Here is an 18527-nt window from a genome sequence, read left to right on the forward strand (position 1 = left end):
ACTTGTTTTTTCCTTCGTGGGTGTTTGTACCCCCCCTCTGCCCCCCCCCCCGCCCTTAAGAGTTTAGTATCAATTCTTGTAATTAATTTTATATCTCAAAGAAATGAGTGCTCTCCACATAAGGCATGTTCCTTGTGTTGTGAGTCAGTGGTTGGGTCTATTTTTGTTTGCCTTTAAAAAGATGCCTGATGTATCTCTGAAAAAGCAAAAAAAGAGATCTAGCTTTTTCTTTCGATAGCTTGAAAGGATAATAATTAGCAGCATGTTCCTTGCCAATGATGGCGTACTCCCTAATATACTATTCCTTCTGAGGTCACCGTGGTGTAGTAAATAAAGCCTGATAGGGCAACAGTGTTTTGCCTGGCTTGTTCTGAGACACAGGAGTACTCCAGCTAGATGCTGATGCTTCTGAGTATGGTGGCTTTCAGAGATGGGAGCTTTTCATCTAGGCCTACCTCGTGGCTTTTGTTGCCTTTTAAAAAGGCTCAAACTACATGGAATGTTGTACTATAATGCTGGCTTTCAGGCTGTTTACATTTCTTTTATTTTTAAAATATTATAAAGTGCATTGCTTTTTTCATTGTGTGTCATGACATGTGAGGCTGGTTTTTGAAACTAGTGTCTTTTAATGAGTAGTAATGGTGGTTCTGTGTATGGAATGAGTGAATACCATTCGGTTCTCTGGAAGTGCTCAGGCTGCCATACTGCGCTTCAGTCCAGACTACAGTATTTGCTAATGATGAGTTAGTCTAAGCCCTGGCAGCTAATGCTGTTCAAGGAATCCAGGATGTATCTGTGGCCAGCTGTGGCTCTCGTCTGGTGACACATCTCTGGCTATAAAAGCAGAACTAATGTACCAGGTTGAGAATTCACCTGCATCTGGGTGGTAGAGTTGCTGTGCTCCAGCACAGGAGGCTTTGAAGCACTCTGAGGTTTGCTGTCAGTGATGCTTCTTGGCAAATGAGCCGCACTGCACTGGCACCAGCTCACAGACCTGTCTGACTGGAGTGAGTGAAAATCTGGGCGTTCTCTTGTCAGAGTATGAAATCCTACTCCTCAGGCATATGAGTAAAGTGAGTTTGGGCGACCTTTTAAAGTGATTCTTTTCAGAGTGTTCTTTGTATCTTTCATGTATATATATGCAGCAGTGTCATGCAAATAAATTAATTTTTAAGACCTTTCTGATGCTCAAAGGATTTTTTGTAATTCCATGATGGGTTTTCCACATTTGTATTTTTGGGAAAACCACTGTCTGCTCCCTTCATGTTTCATGAGTGGTGACTGGGTTTATACTGCTACGGAGTGTAGTGGGAGAAAAAAGATCTCCTTAGCAGCCTTGAGTCAAGATGTGGCTCTGCTATAAAGTCTGCTATAAGCTGCCTTAGGCAAAAGCAACACGATGCATCTGTCCCACTGCCAAAATGATCTACGTGATGTTGAATACAGAGACAGTGTTTAGATCTGTCCTGTTAAAGCCTCTGAAGTTGTGAATCTCTGTTCTTAGTTACAGTGGTGCTTGGGCAGCAGTGGGTGAGGGCATGGAGTGAGGCAGATAAAGGAACAAATGTAAAATATAGCAAATTTCCAGACTTCTAATATTTCTAATGAATGCATCACCATTTCTTTGTGCTGACCGCCTGCTGTTTTCACTCCCCTTCCTCTGCATGCTCGGTATTTTATTTCACATCTGTCGCTTTCTCCTGGGCTGTAATGATGGGACAGAGGTTCTGCCTCCTAAGTCTTCATCTTCTCAGAGCTTGTTATCGAAGCAGCCTCATTGCTCCATTCCTCCCTAGCAATATGTGTTCATGTTTGTTTCTCATCTCCCCGTCCCCCATTCCATCTGTCCTGTGTATCGATATATACGTACAGTAAAGTGCTATCTCTGATGATATGAAATAGTCAGTATTAATCCATACATATGCATGTATATGTACATATAATATATATATATATAAATTGTATTCCTAGTACCTCTCACTGTACAAGATTCTTTGTATGGTCTTTTTAGGGTGTGAAATAACACATTCTTCATTGTAACTGGCCTTTCAAACTCTGTAAGAAAAGTGTTTTAACAAAAAAGCCCAACATTTCCTTCATGAAATTCTGTTAGGATCAGCTGTGCTTTGAACCGTTAAAAACTGTCATTTCTGCTGAAAGTTTTCCTCAGGAGATATTTTGAGTATGTTAAAATAGTATCTAGAGAGAAAAAGTAGCAAGAATAGCATCTGCTATACTCGGAGGTCTGGGAATGTGGATTTGAGTCCATCCGCTGCAGGTCATTGCCTTCCTCTCCCGACGTGCGGGCTGCCATGTGAAAAGTTCATGGTACAGACTGCAGCTGGAGGAGGGGAAGAAGCAAATGTTAATGGTTTAGTGTTTTGTTTTAGCAGAACCAGCCTTGGAAATTTGTACCAAAATCCCCCCAAGAAGGCTTTGCGATCTTTCCCTCGCCTCTCCTCAAGTTAGGAAATACCAGTGCATTCGCTGTGTGTGCAGCTCAGTTCTTGTCACCTCTGCAAATGTGTTATGATGTAGCCTTTGGATTTCAACAGCCTTAGCAACAAACTATTTTTTCCCTAAAATAGAATTTTCACTTTTACTAACATATGCCTGGTACATGGAGCAGACTCAGCACGCTGAGTTCATCCGCATTGCTGGATATTAAAAACAAACAAACACTTGCTGCTCAAACTCAGAGCTCTCTCAAGACATGATAATGGATTTATTATATGTGAAAACTGCCGCGGGGCAGTGGTTTGCTATTTGTTCTCCATGCCCTTACTGGAAAGGGCAAGAAGTGCTGACCTTAGAAAGGCAGCAAGAAAAATTCAGATTCGGCTTGTAGCAAAACTTTCCAAAGGCAAAGACGGTAAAGGGTCGAGATGGTTTGTGTGCAGTGACCGTACATTTTTGGAATTCTTTTTCCGATTAGATAAATGTGGGTCAGGGACCAAGTATTGATTCATATCTTGAATGTTGCCCTTTCCAATGCCACAAATCAAAGCTCTGTGTGCAGAAGAGCTCAGCTGGAGATGAGCGATGTTGAAGTGAGCTGGCGTGAAACCAGCCCTGCTTGTTCCTGGTACATCCAAATCTTTGGAGGAAAGATTGGAGTTACACTAAGGCACAGTGCAGGAACTTCAAGCCCAGCACCGCTCCAGAGCTTTGTCTAAGCCTGCGTCTGCCAACGTGTTTGCATGCAAATGGCATGAGATGCAAATGGCAGGAGAGTCTGTCTTGGACCTGTGCTTGATTGATAGACTCTTTACATCTTTGAGAGTTCCTCTGGCTGCTGTAAATCTGTGTTTTCCAAATTCTGAAAGTTTGATTGCAAACATTCTTTTCAATACAATGTTTTTTCAACATGTGTTGCCACATAGCTGGCAAGGGTTGATATTCTCTGGTATTTGCACAGTATTCTCCTTCACAGACAGTTCTGCTAACTTCAGATCATGCTGTTGAGTGCAGTTGTGAAGCAGCAGGTTTTGCCCAACAGCGATAAAGGATGTAAACTGACCATAATCCCAATAATGAGGTGTGCTTTTAAAAAATAACCAGCAACCCTGATTAGTTTAACCTTTGCTTGCTTATTTTGGAATTTATTTCGTGGTGTTTTTCCTTTTTTGTTATCAACAATGAGGAAGATGCTTTCTATTAAAAAATATTTATCTGTCTTATTTATTAAGATAGAGAGGGTATAATGAGGCAGCAAATGTGAAGTTTTACCCCAGTTTCAGTTTTTGAACAAGCTTTTATTTGAGTTTCTAGCTGCAGGTGTAAACCAGCCAGCAATTCCCACAGTGTAGCTGTATTAAGGAAGGCTCACAGTCTTTCCCTGTGAGTCTGCCTTCTTGTGGGGATGCTCTAGAGCCACCACAGTGAGTGTGTATGAATGGAGTGAAGGTTTGCTGGAAGATTGACCCTGGAAGTAGAAAAACGTTCATATATGTATTTGTTTGCTAGCGTGCTTTAGTACTCAGGCACTTACCTGAAAAACAGTAGCAGGTAAACTAAGAGTTGTGCAGAAAGAGATGAAAGATATTGTTATCTGTTTTAACAGAAAATCATACAATAGGAAGAAGTATAGGAGAAAAGTAGTGAAAACAGAATTTTGTCAAATGCTTGTTGATATTTTAATCTAAGCCCAGCTCTGAGAGTGATGTGGTTACCGAAGAACTTGTGGCTTCTTGAAAACCTGTCAGTCTGGAGGCTGAAAGTCCAGAAGGAAATAGAAAGAATGGCAAATGTTGATTTTATAACGTGATATTATTTTTAAGCTTGTTCTCATCACATTTTAGGGAGCCTGCCCTATTGTATTTTGAGTCTGTGAATATACTGAGTATTTTGACTATGTTATAAAAGTGAATGTCCTTAAAAGCAAAGAATTTTGAAATAGAAAGTGTTGGGTTTAAGTCAGAAGATACATTACTGACGAAGTGTGTCGTGTATTTCTAGTAAGCTATTCAGTGCAGGGAGTCCATTTCAGCAAGGACTACATATCTCTGGGATGTAAAGAAAGGGATACTCAAAATATTGTTGTGGGTGGAGACACCAAAAGTGTTCCTTCAGTTCTTAAAGGAGGCTGGGGCCCCTCTTAGCACACAGATTCATGGTTAATCAGGAGTTTGGGGGTTAGGCCATTCATCACAGGTTTCAAAATGACTTTCTCTCTTTGCCCACCTCTCATGTACGCAGCTGCTCGGTAGAGCCTTGGCATGGTAAGTGCATGCGTACTTCCCTGTTGCAGCCTGTGACGTTGTGCTATACACTGTGGGCAGGAGGATTCCCAGATCAAGACCTTTAGCGAACAGCAGCTAAACCCTTTGTGCTTTGAACTCGGAGGGCTGACCTGACTGAACCCGCGAGCTGGGGGAAGGCTTGTTCACCTGCTGAAAAGGGTCTGCTGGGTTGTGGTGTTTCCCACCCCACTTCTCTGATCGGTTCTCTCTTGCAGGCAGGAATGGTATCTCCTGAAAATCCTGAGCAGTTGATCATTGCCCTGGAACCGGAGGCTGCTTCCATCTACTGCCGAAAGCTCCGCCTGCACCAGATGATAGACCTGAGTAGCAGGGCACCCGTCAATGGTTATAGCCCAAGTGACACTATTGGAACCGGATTTACACAGGGTACTCCTTCTATTAACTCACTTCTTTAGAATCTTACACCTAAATTTGCTTTGTGGGTGAGGGCTGTTTTCTTACCTTCTCCCATTGTCTTGCTCTCTTAAAATGTTTCAGGCCAGCATCAGTTTACTTTTATAAACTGTTTTGCTCTGTAATTAGACTGGGTTAGGCATTGGTCCAGCAGACGTGTTTGCACACTCTTGGATTTTAGCATGCAGGTAACTTCATTGCCTTGCCTTTATCGGGATGTCATGGGAGTCTTTTAGTATTTTCACAACAGTATTTTTCTGCCTTAATTGAAATCAATACTTTGTGTTGGATCACTTTTTAATTTAATTTGTTGGAAACAATTATGGGTTTGATTAGCTGCATTATCGAAGCAGTGTTAAATAACTGTATCTGCAATGGGACTTTTAGCCTGTGGTGTTCCAGAGTTTTGACCTTGGTATCCTACCCGAGACTGGAGGAAAATAGGAGTGAAAACAAAAGGAAAACGGAGCAGCAATGGGATGCGATTGCTGCATAATGCAGGTTTCCCATCTGTGTGAACTGTAACAGTTGCACTGAATCCAGTGGTAGTTTCCAATCTATCCCAGAAGCAGTTTTGCAGGAGAATTCGTATATTATCACATTTTCTAGGTCAAAACAGTACAGGCAAATGGGAGATTAAGCTAGTAAAGCTATTCCTGTATTTACCAGAGGGCATTTTTTTTAGTAGGCGGAGTCACTTCAATGTTCTCTCAAATCCATGCCTCCCCTAGCCAGCACTTGTCAGATGTGTTCAGTGTTATGGAGGTCCACACAGAGCACAGGACACAATCCCTTCACAGGACACAGTCCTTCAGGAGCCCCTTGCCTTCTGTCCCCCTTATTCGTGACCTGAACCATTTCCAGTTCCATGTGATTTTACGTGAACTCACTTTCAGGCTACACAGGGATCTGCCTCTGGGAAAATAATAAAAGAGTTTCTCTGATTAAAGCTTTGAAGCTGGGCAGAATCTGGCTGGTCGTGGAATTCTGCTAAAGGCTTTTTCTTGGATGGGGGTTACCATTCTCCTTCTTGACTTTGTGCAGTAAAAGCTATTGGGGATGAGAAAGGTTTCATGACAAAATTAATGAAAACAAAGTTTGGAGTGAATTAATTTGAGGTTAGAATTAAAATTTCATAAAGGCATGGCAGGGCCTCAAGACAAGCTGAGAACAGATTAAGGATAAAAACCCTTTAAATATAAACAGAGAGAAGCATTCCAAGGACCGTATTATTGCTGTGAAGTCAAAACAAAAATTTTACTGTTCGTAGTAGCTGGGATAACCTTACTTCGGTTGCAGCTAAAGACTGGCTCTTGTGTTCACTTCCAGCCCACAGCGACTGAAAGGACTCCCACTGACCTCTGCGGGATCAGGGGCAGGCCCTTGCTTGGACCTAGTTCTAGTTTGGTCATTGAAGGCTTCGTCATTTAAACTCGCAGTGCTGAGTGCTAAGTCACTGCAGGGAGGGTGGTGCAGCTTGTCTGCATCGTAGGGTCTGGTGCAAGTGGAGCCACTGGTCTTTTTCTGGAGCTGGGCATGATAGGAATGAGAAGCAAAATGCATTCAGCAATTTACATACCTTTTCAGAAGGAATTACATTTTCATGCATGACAGGATGCTTCCCTTCTCCTGTAGTGTTTTACAGAACTGCCTTTGAAGGTGAGTGAAGGTTACACAGGGAATGATTTTTTTTTTTTTGATCATGCAGTTGTAGAGGTTGGTTTGGGAGCGTATTAGCAAAGGCTCTCACTGCTCTGCTTTCTCTTGACAGACTGTTCTGCATCTTTTAAATGTCTAAGTAGCAATGAAGTCTTGTAAGTTAACTGATTGTTAAAATACTATTGCTAGATTGTCCGAAGTTTTTAATTCTTGTGTATTTAAACTATTATGAGGGTCAGACTTGGTGATGTCTGTGGCCTTAAGGAGTTATAAATCTGAGAAGCAGTGCTTTTGACTGCCTGTTTTGAGGCAGACTGACATCCTCAAAGGCTGGGACATATCTTTGGCTGAGCACCCAAAATAAGCAGTGGTTTTGGGAGTAGTGTTCCCCCAGCCCTGGGCGTGGGTCAGCCAACAACTGGCTGCCAGCCCGACTGGTGCCAGGCAGAGCTTTGTAAACCAGAATATGTTTACAAAAATAAATCAGACCTGTTTATAGCTTTCATATTAGGTTATTGGTTTTACTACAGCCGGTATCAAGGAAGATCAGTGTGGCCAAAAAAATATTTCCATCCATCTTTCTAGGAACAATGTTATAATGTTCCTAATTTTAATGTAATAATTTGTGTTTGTTTTATTTTTTAAGAAGTGATGCATACAGATCTGTCAGCCTCCTTATACTTCTGCCCTGCAGCTTACAATATCAACATCTTCATTCTTTCTTACACAGTATTTTTCTTCCCTGTCAATCACTAGCTAAGGAACACGTCCGTCGTAATCGACAGAGTCGTACCTTTATGGTGGAAAATGTCATAGGAGAGATCTGGTCCGAGCTGGAGGAAGGTAGCGTCCCTTTTGGAATGAACTTTGCTCTCACTGGTTTTATATTGCAGGCGAACAGTATGTTTCCCACAAATGTGCTGTGTACTGCATTGTTCTCACAGTGATTATAAATAGGAGAAGGAAAAAAAATACAAGTTCATGTGCTGCTCTAAGACTGAACCGCAATTCTGTTTGCTTTAGCAAAACACAGATTGTTAAGGAGATGGTAGAAAAGAATCCAGGTTTTAAAATGCAACCAGAATGTTTTCCTCAGAATAGGCCTTGTAAATACGCCATGCTGTTCATTGGTAGCCCACTAGAATGGACAGCAGCAGCATGAGGAATTCCACTAATCCCCTTTTCATCTGAGCTAAATCAGTAGCTGAAATTTTTTATCAATCATTGCATAATAATTACTAATAAAGATCAAATCTTCAGCATAGATGTTCATGACTGTCTGTGAGAGATTATCTCTCTTGGTGATAATGCCCCTGAGCTTTCCTTGAAATACGCTGTTGTAACGCTGACGTAAATACCATGTTCCTTTGGCAAACCAGGTGACCGTTACATCGTTGTTGACAGCGGAGGAGGCACAGTGGATATGACTGTCCATCAGATCAGGCTCCCTGAAGGACATCTGAAGGAGCTGTACAAGGCAACAGGTAATGTCGCTTCCACTGACTGCTTTGTTGATGTAATATTTTGGCTTGTCAGTGGAGGAAGTGTATGCCTTTGTTATTCGCTGCATTTCACTAACAGTTCTTCCTGAAATAAGACCAGCATGCAAAATGAGGATAATGTAGCTGCTCTCTCATTCACTCTCATTCAGGCCATGACCTCCTGCCGTGGTCCTGGTCTGACTTCTGCTAGTAGAGCTGTCATCTTCCTGTACTTTGGGAGGTCAACTGTGTATTCCTGCTCTGTCCAGTATTCAGAGATGCACTGTGGAGTATTAATAGCTGAGTGTCACCACAAGATCCTTGTAAAGTGACTGTTGGCAGAACAGAGGTTTCCCTAGATTTAAGTCTAGGAATCTTATATATACCAGTGACTTCACAGGCAGTGTAAGAAGGAGGGTCTACCATCCCCTGGGAAAAATCATAGAATCATCTGGTTGGAAGAGACCTTTAAGATCATTGAGTCCAACCGTTCACACTGCACTGCCAGAGTGCCATGTCCCTCAGCACCAGATCCACACGGGTTTTAAACACCTCTAGGGATGGGGACTCCACCACCTCCCTGGGCAGCCTGTTCCAGTGCTTCACAACCCTCTCTGTAAAGAATTTTTTCCTGACATCTAACCTAAATTTCCCCTGGTGCAACTTGAGGCCATTCCCTCTTGATCTGTCGTTCTTAACATGGGAGAAGACACCCACCCCCACCCCCAACTTCCTTTCAGGGAGTTGTAGAGAGTGATAAGGTCCCCCCTGAGCCTCTCTTCTCCAGACTAAACATGCCCAGTTTCCTCAGCCACTCCTGATAGGACAAGTTCTCCAAACCCTTCATCAGCAATGATTGCAAAGATACAGTTCCTTGAGCAGTATTCCCTTCCTGAACTCCAGATTCCCTTTGACTTTGTCCTGTGGCTAAGCTGTTAAGCACAGGAGTCAGCCTATTATTTGTTGCTGTGTCTCTGTACCACATTAGTCTCCATCTGTACGGCTCATCACTGAGCCTTCTCAGTCTTGGTGGCTCTAAGTCTACCTCAGGAAACTACCTAGTAAGGGCAAATGAGACAGTGCCCATCAAGTCTGTCTACTCCTAAATATGAGTCCAACCCACACCTTCTCACGTGTGGCTAAGGAGGCAGTTGCCTCTGCTTCTAATAAGAATGTTTCTGATAGTGGTACAGTGAGTTACTGAGTGTGGGTGTGATGTTATAGGAGTAAAAGTGAGGCAAAGGTAAGTTTATGTTCTGTGTTAGACTCACTGTTACATTTAGGAAAGAGCTCTTTCTGTAGACCTTCTCCCATGGCAGTCCTAGCAGTGTCGATCTGATGTGTATTTAGTCAACTTGAAATCTAATCAGCAGTTCAGAATATTAAAGTTGTGTTTTGTTTGCAATACAGGTGGGCCATATGGTTCTCTAGGTGTGGACTATGAATTTGAAAAGCTCCTGTGTAAAATATTTGGAGAAGATTTTATTGAGCAGTTTAAAATCAAGCGTCCTGCTGCCTGGGTAGATCTGATGATAGCGTTTGAGTCCCGTAAACGGGCAGCGGCTCCAGACAGGACCAATCCACTAAACATCACTCTGCCTTTCTCCTTCATTGACTATTACAAGAAGTTTCGAGGTCACAGTGTAGAACATGCGTTGAGGAAAAGCAAGTGAGTAGACGGTTGAACCCAAATGGATGCAGAATTAACTTTTGATAGCAAAGACAAATAATTAAAATATCCTAATTACATGTAGAGTGGAAGATAAAAATGTAAAAATATAATATAAGGACTAGAAAATGAGATTGCCTGAAGTGCAGCTTCCAGTATGAAAAGTTCTGATCAATCTCTTGCAAAAGTTTTTCTATATAAGACTCTTCTGGTGTTGCTTTTCTTTATTGCACTCTTCTGGTATTGCTTTTTCTGACTTTTGCTGGGCCGCCACTCTGTAACTTTGCTGAATTGGACAGTATTTTGAGTCCCTTACATGTTAATTAGGAAAGTCATTTCAAATACAGGATTTGGTGTCTACAAGTTAGTTACCTAGAACCTTAATTTTTAGAGGCCTGGGCCGTGGAACAAATCCAAGATCTTGAGTACGTATATTCACTAGATTAAAAAACACAGAAAGAAGCCACATATCACATCTCCTGCTCTTGGATCCCAAGCATTCTGCCCCAGATCCATAGGCTCTCTTGTTCATTCTCTGATATGCCGTGGATCTCCAGAGATCTGTAGTATCTCCTCACGTTCTTTTCAATAGCAGCCCATGATGTTGCTATTCAGGGTGCCTTCTTAATACTGAAAATCATGAATTAAAATCTCTGGAGGGAATTTGTCTCCCCACCTACCGAGCAATTTATCTAACTGGTGAAATACTAGAAGAAAAGCCAGCCTGCTATCACTTCAAAAGAAGAATGTTTTGCCCTTGCAGACCTCTCTGCAGTTGGCGTATGTTTTCCCCAGTGATCTGGTATTGTTAATAACTTTCCTCAAGCCATGCTGAATGTAGGATGCAGGCCGAAACTCTGCATCTCTCATCACCAAAGTTATTGATAAATGGACTTTAAGCCTAAATGACTTGGAATCCAGCTCAGACTCAGCTTCTAAATGAGGCTGATGTTCTGAAATAATTAAAAATTTCTGGAAATATCCCCCCCTAGCAAGACCATCTCCTTCTTATTAGTAGTCTTAATGGTGAATCTAAATGTTCCCTTCAAATAAAATGAAATTAATTGGATAACAGGTTACAAAGAATATAAAGGTGACATATAATGTGCATGAGAGAAAAGGAGATTGCTGAGCTGTAGGGATGTGTATCAGTGGTGGAATAACATAATGCCTGTATTCACTTAACAAATGCTGTGCCTCATTAAAAATGCTGTCCTTCCTTCTGCCTCCCGAGGCTTCCCATAGCTGCTCATTTTCCTCGTGCATTTCCAGTGGCTTTGGCCTGCTGCTGCTATAATCTAATCGTTGCCCTTCTGGGGGTGAATCAGGGCTGTTTCAGATGAGCGAGCACTGGATTGACTGCCAGCTGTTTCAGGAAGCAGCTGAGCATTGGTAATGCTACAGAAGGCAATCAGGCAAAGAAAACAACAGTTAGACAAGCAAAAATAACAATTTTCCTTTGAATTGTACATTGCTGCAGGTGGCCTGGGGCTGGGGTGAGGTGAGCCGCTTTCTTCCAAGCCAAATGCGTGTGGATTCTGTAAACTCATTCATTTATTTATTTAGCGCATCTTGTGCTTGGCTGTTTCTTACAGCTCACAATGATGTTTTAATGTCCTTTCTAACTGTTCTTTTCCAGTGTGGACTTTGTGAAATGGTCCTCCCAGGGAATGCTGAGGATGAGCCCGGATGCAATGAATGCTCTTTTCAAACCTACCATTGACCAGATCATCCAGCACCTTAGTATGTATCTCCATGTATTCCCACTTTCTGCTGACCTTACAGGTTTCAAACCAGTAACTGGAATTAAGTCAAACTGCTCCTCTAGTACCCACCAAATGTCACCAAGGAATTTAGTTCTGAAACTTGCAGTTCTCTACAAAGTAGTTAGGAAAATAATAAAAGTAAGGGACATCACTTTGTAACACATATTTTTATCTGGTTGTAGTACTGGTTACTGGGTCTAATTCAGTCCTGTTACTGCCTGAGCTTCAGTTGTTCTGTACTTCAGGGCTGCAAGCATTCGGAAGGCTGAAAGGCACTGACTAACCCAGATCCTGCTTTTTTTCCTGTTTCAGGCAACGACTAAATGCCAGGAATGTAACTAGTTTCTGATTATTCCTGCTATTAAGACCTCTAGTTCGTTTCTCCACAGTGGAAGGTCATACTTGTTCATGACCATCCAAATCACTGACATCTCTAAAACACAACTAGTAAATGATGCATCGTGGTAAAAGTACTTCCAGGCATGGCATAAGCAGCACTGAATTTATTTATCCAGTAAAGACAAGTGACTTAGGCTTATTGGTAACTTTATTATTTAAGGTTTTCCTGGTGGAAGATTGGATTTGTATCGAGTACAGTATAGGTACTGAGCAAAATATTGCTGTTCCACACGTTGCAAAGCACCAAATGAATCGTATTTGGAATGAAATATCCATCTTTGCTCTCCATGTGAGGAATTATTAGGTAGATTTCAGAGGTCTCAAGTTAGTAAGACAATTATTACAGAACAGCTTATGTGTGAGCAGAGAGAGAGACCTAGAATTACAACAGTTGTAACAGATAACTGAGACATGCTGCCTCAGTTTTTTGAACTAAGGGTGAGTTCATACAACTGAACTGTATGATTTTCTTGAAAGTAGGGAGTGTGGACTTAAGCTAAGAAGGAACATCTGTAAAAATGCAAGGAGGCGTTATTTCGCAGATGGTACTTATTGTGGTTAAGATGTTAGGGTCAGAAAAATAATAAGTGAATTTAAAGTGGGGTGACTTATCTGGAACGCAGTAAAAGGGTATGTGAATTGGTTAGGTTTGGGAATATCTGATACCTGAAGTGGCAAGATGATACCTGTTTCCCTACTACCCATGATGTGATTGGCAGGATTTCTTTGCAAGAAATCTGTCTCTCTTTACTGGTAGAAGCTAAACAGAATTTCTGTTTTAAATGCCACTTCAGAAATATTGTATTCTTTGAGGTAAGTTTTCATTCGCAGCGAAATGGAGTCTAGAAGAGACTACAGAGGTGGAAGTAGCACATGCTGAGAGTGGCAGTGTGGGCATAGGTGTGGGAGTTTGAGATCTTGAGCATGTGCATTAGGAGTGCACTCAGACATTAGGAGTTTCACCAGCGTTGCCTTGTCCTTGTGGGTTTTTCCCTATTGAATGGTCTCTGTTTCTGTTTAGGTGATGTGTTTGATAAGCCAGAAGTGACCAATGTCAAGTTCCTGTTCCTGGTGGGTGGCTTCGCTGAATCCCCCTTACTCCAACAAGCTGTCCAGAGCGCTTTTGGTTCGAGATGTCGAGTCATCATTCCTCAGGATGTGGGGCTCACAATCCTCAAAGGAGCTGTTCTCTTTGGTCTAGACCCTGCTGTCATCAAAGTGCGGCGCTCACCTCTCACATACGGTGTGGGCGTGCTCAATCGGTTTGTGGAAGGGAAGCATCCACCGGAGAAGCTCCTAATCAAAGATGGCACACGCTGGTGCACTGATGTCTTTGACAAATTTATCTCAGCCGACCAATCTGTAGCCCTCGGAGAAACTGTGACACGCAGTTACACACCTGCCAAACCTTCTCAGTTAGTAATAGTGATCAATATCTATAGCTCAGAACAAGATAATGTCAGCTTCATCACCGAATCCGGAGTGAAAAAGTGTGGCACCCTTCGCTTGGATCTCACGGGAACTGATGCTGCAGTGCCAAACCGGCGGGAGATCAAAACACTTATGCAGTTTGGGGACACTGAAATTAAAGCCATGGCCATTGATGTTGCCACCTCTAAAAGTGTCAAAGTTGGCATTGATTTCTTAAACTACTAAGAGTCCATTTTCCCCACCACAGCCTGTTTGTGAGACTGATCTTCCACTGTTCCACTTTTAGACTTTCATATATCACATAATCAACTTGAATTTCAGCAGGCTATATGAGAACAGCTGGTGAGGTGGGGTATGTCATGTTTGTGCCCTTCGGTGACCAAAGGCTGGCTTTCGAAAGACCCTTAAGAAGTTTTGGGAGCAAAAGTTACAGAGGTAGTAAAAGTTCCCAAGTTACTCAAGCATGCTTAAAGATCTACCTTTATTAAGTAAATACTGATTGTTGTTGGATCCTGAAGATTAGCTGAAAGATATAAAATCATAATCTCTTTGCCTTGTTCTTGTTCTTCCTCCTCTTCCTCCCAAGAAAACTCACTAACCCACCTGGTTGTTTTAGGGGGGCTGATCTGTGTGGGGTAGCTGTTTAAACAGCACCGTCCTCTGGCAATGGGAACAAATTAGTAGGCTGTAGGATTCTTGCGTTCTTTTGATCTAGCCCTGTGCTTTCAAAATCTTAAGTGCTAAAAATAAATGACTGAAAGAAATAGGAACTGAGTTTCTTAAATTCTGAGATACTACTGAAAAGAGAATCCTCAGAAATAGTTAAAATTAGATTTAGGCAATATATGGTTAAGGAGCCTAATACTGATTGCTCTGGTTTGAAAACAAGGCCTTTATTGACCAAGTTCTCACAACAAGCTGTTAGATTGAATAGCTAACATTACCCTTATTATCCATTGCAAAATTATTTACAAAGCTATTTCCCTTCTGGGTCTTCTAAACTTCTACCAGTTTACATCTGAATCACAGAATCACGGAATAGCTGAGGTTGGAGGGGACATCTGTTGACTATCTGGTCCAACCTCTCAGCAGTGTCAACTAAAGCAGGATGCTTTGTGTACTTTTGAGTATCTCCGGAGGTACTTGAATCTCCAGCTATTTGTCTGAACTGAAACACCCTCACTGCAAAAAAAAAAAAAAAAAAAAAAGCTTTTTCTTATATTTAGAAGGAATTTCTTGAATTTCAGTTTGTGCCCATTGCCTCTTGTTCCTTCACATAGAAGTCTGGTTCCATCTTCCTTATTGCCTTCTATCAGGCATTTACATGCATTCTGAGAATCTCCTGAGCCTTCTTAAGTCTAAACAGTTCTCTCGGCCTCTCCTCACGTGACAGATACTCCAATCCCTTAATCACCTTCATGACCCTTTGCTGGTCTCAGTCCAGCGTGTCCATGTCTCTCCTGTACTGAGAAGCACAGAACTGGACCCGGCTCTCCAGACGTGGTCTCACCAGGGCTGAATAAAGGGGAACAATCACTTTCCTTGACCTGCTGGCAATGCTCTTCCTAATGCAGCCCAGGAGACTATTGGCGTTCTTTGTTGCAAGGACACATTGCTGGCTCACGCTCAGCTTTGTGTCTACCAAGACCCCAAGGTCTTGCCAAGCTGCTTCCCTGTCACTTGGCCTGCAGCATATACTGGTGCACGGGGTTATTCCTCCCCAGGTTCAGGACTTTGCACTTCCCTTCACTGAACTTTCTGAGGTTCCTGTCTGCACATTTCTCCAGCCCGTCAAGGTCCCTCTGACCTATCTGCTTTATCAAGCACTTCTCTAAGTGATCATATTTCTTTGCTTGTTAATCCCTGTGTTAAGATTTGGAATTTGGACTGAGTTAGATGATGGTTGTCCGGGAAGATTTAAACAACTTGAAGAAAACATCCAGATCAAAAGTACTGTAATATATTTTGAGTAATTAACATTTCAATTAAGTAAAATATATTTCTGGGTTGAATTGAAGGTGAAGTGGAAGAAGCCAAGAGAATGAAACTACAAACAGGGTTAAATAAAGCATTCCTTACAGGGCTATGAGCACACAATTCTAATTAGGTAAAATACAACGATGGTCGTGGTAGCATCTTCTTTTCCAAGTAACAGCTTTCTGGAAATGTTTTCTTAAGCACTTTCACCTGGAAAATTTCTTCTGCAACTGGAACAGGTTGGTTTTTTGTTTGGTTTTTTTTTTTTTGTGCAATGCTACAGCTGGATAACTTCCAAAACCTACAATCTGTATTTGCCGTAAACTGACAACTTCAGATTCAAATCCAAATCCCACTCCAAATTGGCAGGCTGATGCTAACCTGCAGAATCACCCTAAAATGCTGACCCTTTCAGAGCATTTATGCAGAGCTGCCTGATTACCTGCTGGAATTCATGACATTTCAAAAATGTTAATTCTTAAACTAAACCTTCCTTTCTAGTAAGTTGAGCATGAGTGAAATCCATTACTGACACTTTTGGGAAGGGAAAGCTTTGTCAATTATCTCACTGATTTACATTCAATCCTGCACTTGAGCTTTCTGTGTTTAGCCTGGAGTTTTGCCGCAGTAAAGAGCTGCAGAACTGATCCACTGCATTTCACCACTGAGTTTTCTGTGTCTCCTGCAGAATTCCCTAGTTGAATGTGAAATCTGTTCTGCATTCAGCTTTAAAAAAAAAAAAAGGAAAAAAATAAAAAAAGGACTGTGGAGACTGCTAGTCCCAGTATCCGGCTGGATACTTTCTATAATTACAAAGTGTGCTTGCTGGCATTCAGTTTCCTGCTGCCTGCTAAATGCTTTAAAAGCAAAATACTGGGATTTTTTTGTGTGTTGCTTTCCATGGTTTACAAACAAGAGAAACTTTAAGATGAGTTATGAACAATATAATTTCATGTATATACAATATTTAAATATTGTACAGACTCTTTCTTTCTACAGTGCTATTTTCTTGTATAAAAATGCTCTTTGCCTCTGTTGGTTTCATTCAGCTGTTAATTTTAAATAACATAGTTTCTCAATCAGCTTCTGTAATTATAGGCTTTTAAAGATGGTAAGATATGAAATGTAAAAGGTTGATCTTATAATAATAGGAAAGAGATGTTGGTGTGTCAGAGAATGCAACATTCTTCCTGCAATGCAAGTCGTACCAGTTAAGCATATTACACAGATGCACTAGTATGTTGCTGGGATTTTCATTTCTTTGTTTCAGACGGTGACCGTTCTATCTCCAGCAGTTCATCATAATAATGGATGAATCCTCCTGTAAAACCAAGTTAAAAATTAGATTGTATGATCTGGATATACAGCTTCTTCACTAGGTTTTTGGGGTTTTATTAAGGATCTTCTCTAGTTTAAAAAAAAAACAAAAACAAAACTACCTTCCCAAGCCAGGCAGCACTGATGTGTTGTAGCTGCAGGTAAGATCCAGTCTCTGTCTACCAGTACTACCTACCAAAAGACAAAATTCTTAAAGAAAAGTAGGCTTCAGTGCCTGTGCATCCTATGTTAAACTTAATCGGTCCAAATCTGCACAGTTTTGTTGCCAGTGGCCTCAAGTTAACACGGAATTTGGTCTAATAAATGGCTGCAACATTCCCTCTCCTCTCTGAAGGGAAGGTGAGCTCCGAGGTCGGTTTTGTGCTGTTTCAGCCTGTCTGCAGAGAGGGCTATGGGCAGTTCCTGCAGCTCTCCCGAAGCACAGTTCCCTGCACAGTGGTGATTCCCTGCCCTTTCTTACTCACCTTTGTAAGATCCCATCTGGCTCCAGGCAGGGGTTTGTTGTTGAAATTACTCCTAACTGTAAAATGTGGTTTGCATACCTTTGCACTTCCTCGTTCCGTCTGATGAGAGCACTATCAAGCTTAACTTTGCAGAGCACTGAACTACCGGACAAACTCCCAGCTGTCTTTGTTGCCCTCTTTAAATCCAAGAATGGAAAATTAGCTTGTCCCTCTAAGGAATTAGAATTGTAAGTAGAATATTATGCTGTGGTCTGTAGTCTATAACCCAGTTAAACTTGACATTGTAAGTGGCATGTGGATGCCCATTTTGATAAAGGATGTTAGGCTGAAAAATTAATATGGAATTTATTAGGAAATGAGTCGGTATTAGAGCAGTCATTCTGATACTTCTGCAGATTCCCTGCAGTGCCTTTTTTTGGTAGGGGTTTCAGATGACATTGTGCAACTTAATGTTGAAAAGACAAGGCCTGCCATCCTTAGGGAAAGCAGAAGGTCTTAGCAGAAGTTTTGCTCTAAGCAGCAACTTGCAAGTTTGGGTCCAACGTACTTAACTGTAGGCTGAAAGTTAGCAGCTAATTGTGATGGAATGATGACTTGTGCTAGAGTAAGATAGATGTGCAGTGATGGTTAGGACAGTTGACGTTGGTATGAATATACCAACATTGATATACAGGAGTTTTAATGCATTATTATGAGAAGGCTAATTATATATTGCAGAGATTTAATCGCCAAGATAAGCTGCATATTTATGATATGAAATGGCTTAAGCGGATGAATAGTATAAAAGTTGTTGGGCATAATGTCACAGTACTCACCTGCTTGAAATAGTCTTAAACTATATTATAAAAAACAACCATTGTGGTCTTGTTCACCTCTGTGCAAGAGAAATTCAGATTTCACCGATGTTTGGAGCTGTTCACAACTTGTCTGGATTGTATCTTGAGTGTTCTTGTGTCTTCAATCATGTCAAATAAAATACCATAAAAGTAATTTTTCTTTTTGCGTGTTACTATTTTCATGAAAATGGCTATAAAAAGAAACCTGAATTATTATGGTGCAGGAAAGGCCAAGTGGTTCTACTTACATTTGGATGCTCCTTCATATGTGTAACTGAGCAGAATTGACAGCAGCCCCGTGTACTGCTTTCGATATTTATTCAACATTTTAAATCTGTGGACACCTGGAGT

The 18527-nt window shown here is 41.5% G+C and overlaps 1 protein-coding gene across 1 annotated transcript in view; it reads left to right on the forward strand.

The window, feature by feature from the left end:
* The window catches only part of LOC104496494 (heat shock 70 kDa protein 12A), a gene marked incomplete at its 5' end in the record, with an annotated part of 30144 nt that extends 16344 nt beyond the window's left edge, over positions 1-13800 (forward strand). Inside the window, 6 exons of the mRNA XM_010139623.1 lie at positions 4958-5129; positions 7572-7658; positions 8195-8299; positions 9707-9965; positions 11605-11708; positions 13152-13800. Of these exons, the coding sequence (XP_010137925.1) occupies positions 4958-5129; positions 7572-7658; positions 8195-8299; positions 9707-9965; positions 11605-11708; positions 13152-13786 (1362 nt within the window). The remainder of the gene's footprint in view (positions 1-4957; positions 5130-7571; positions 7659-8194; positions 8300-9706; positions 9966-11604; positions 11709-13151) is intronic.
* Between the last annotated feature and the right edge of the window lie 4727 nt (positions 13801-18527).

The sequence above is a fragment of the Buceros rhinoceros genome, unplaced genomic scaffold (assembly GCF_000710305.1).
Source record: "Buceros rhinoceros silvestris isolate BGI_N320 unplaced genomic scaffold, ASM71030v1 scaffold277, whole genome shotgun sequence".
NCBI lineage: Eukaryota > Metazoa > Chordata > Aves > Bucerotiformes > Bucerotidae > Buceros > Buceros rhinoceros.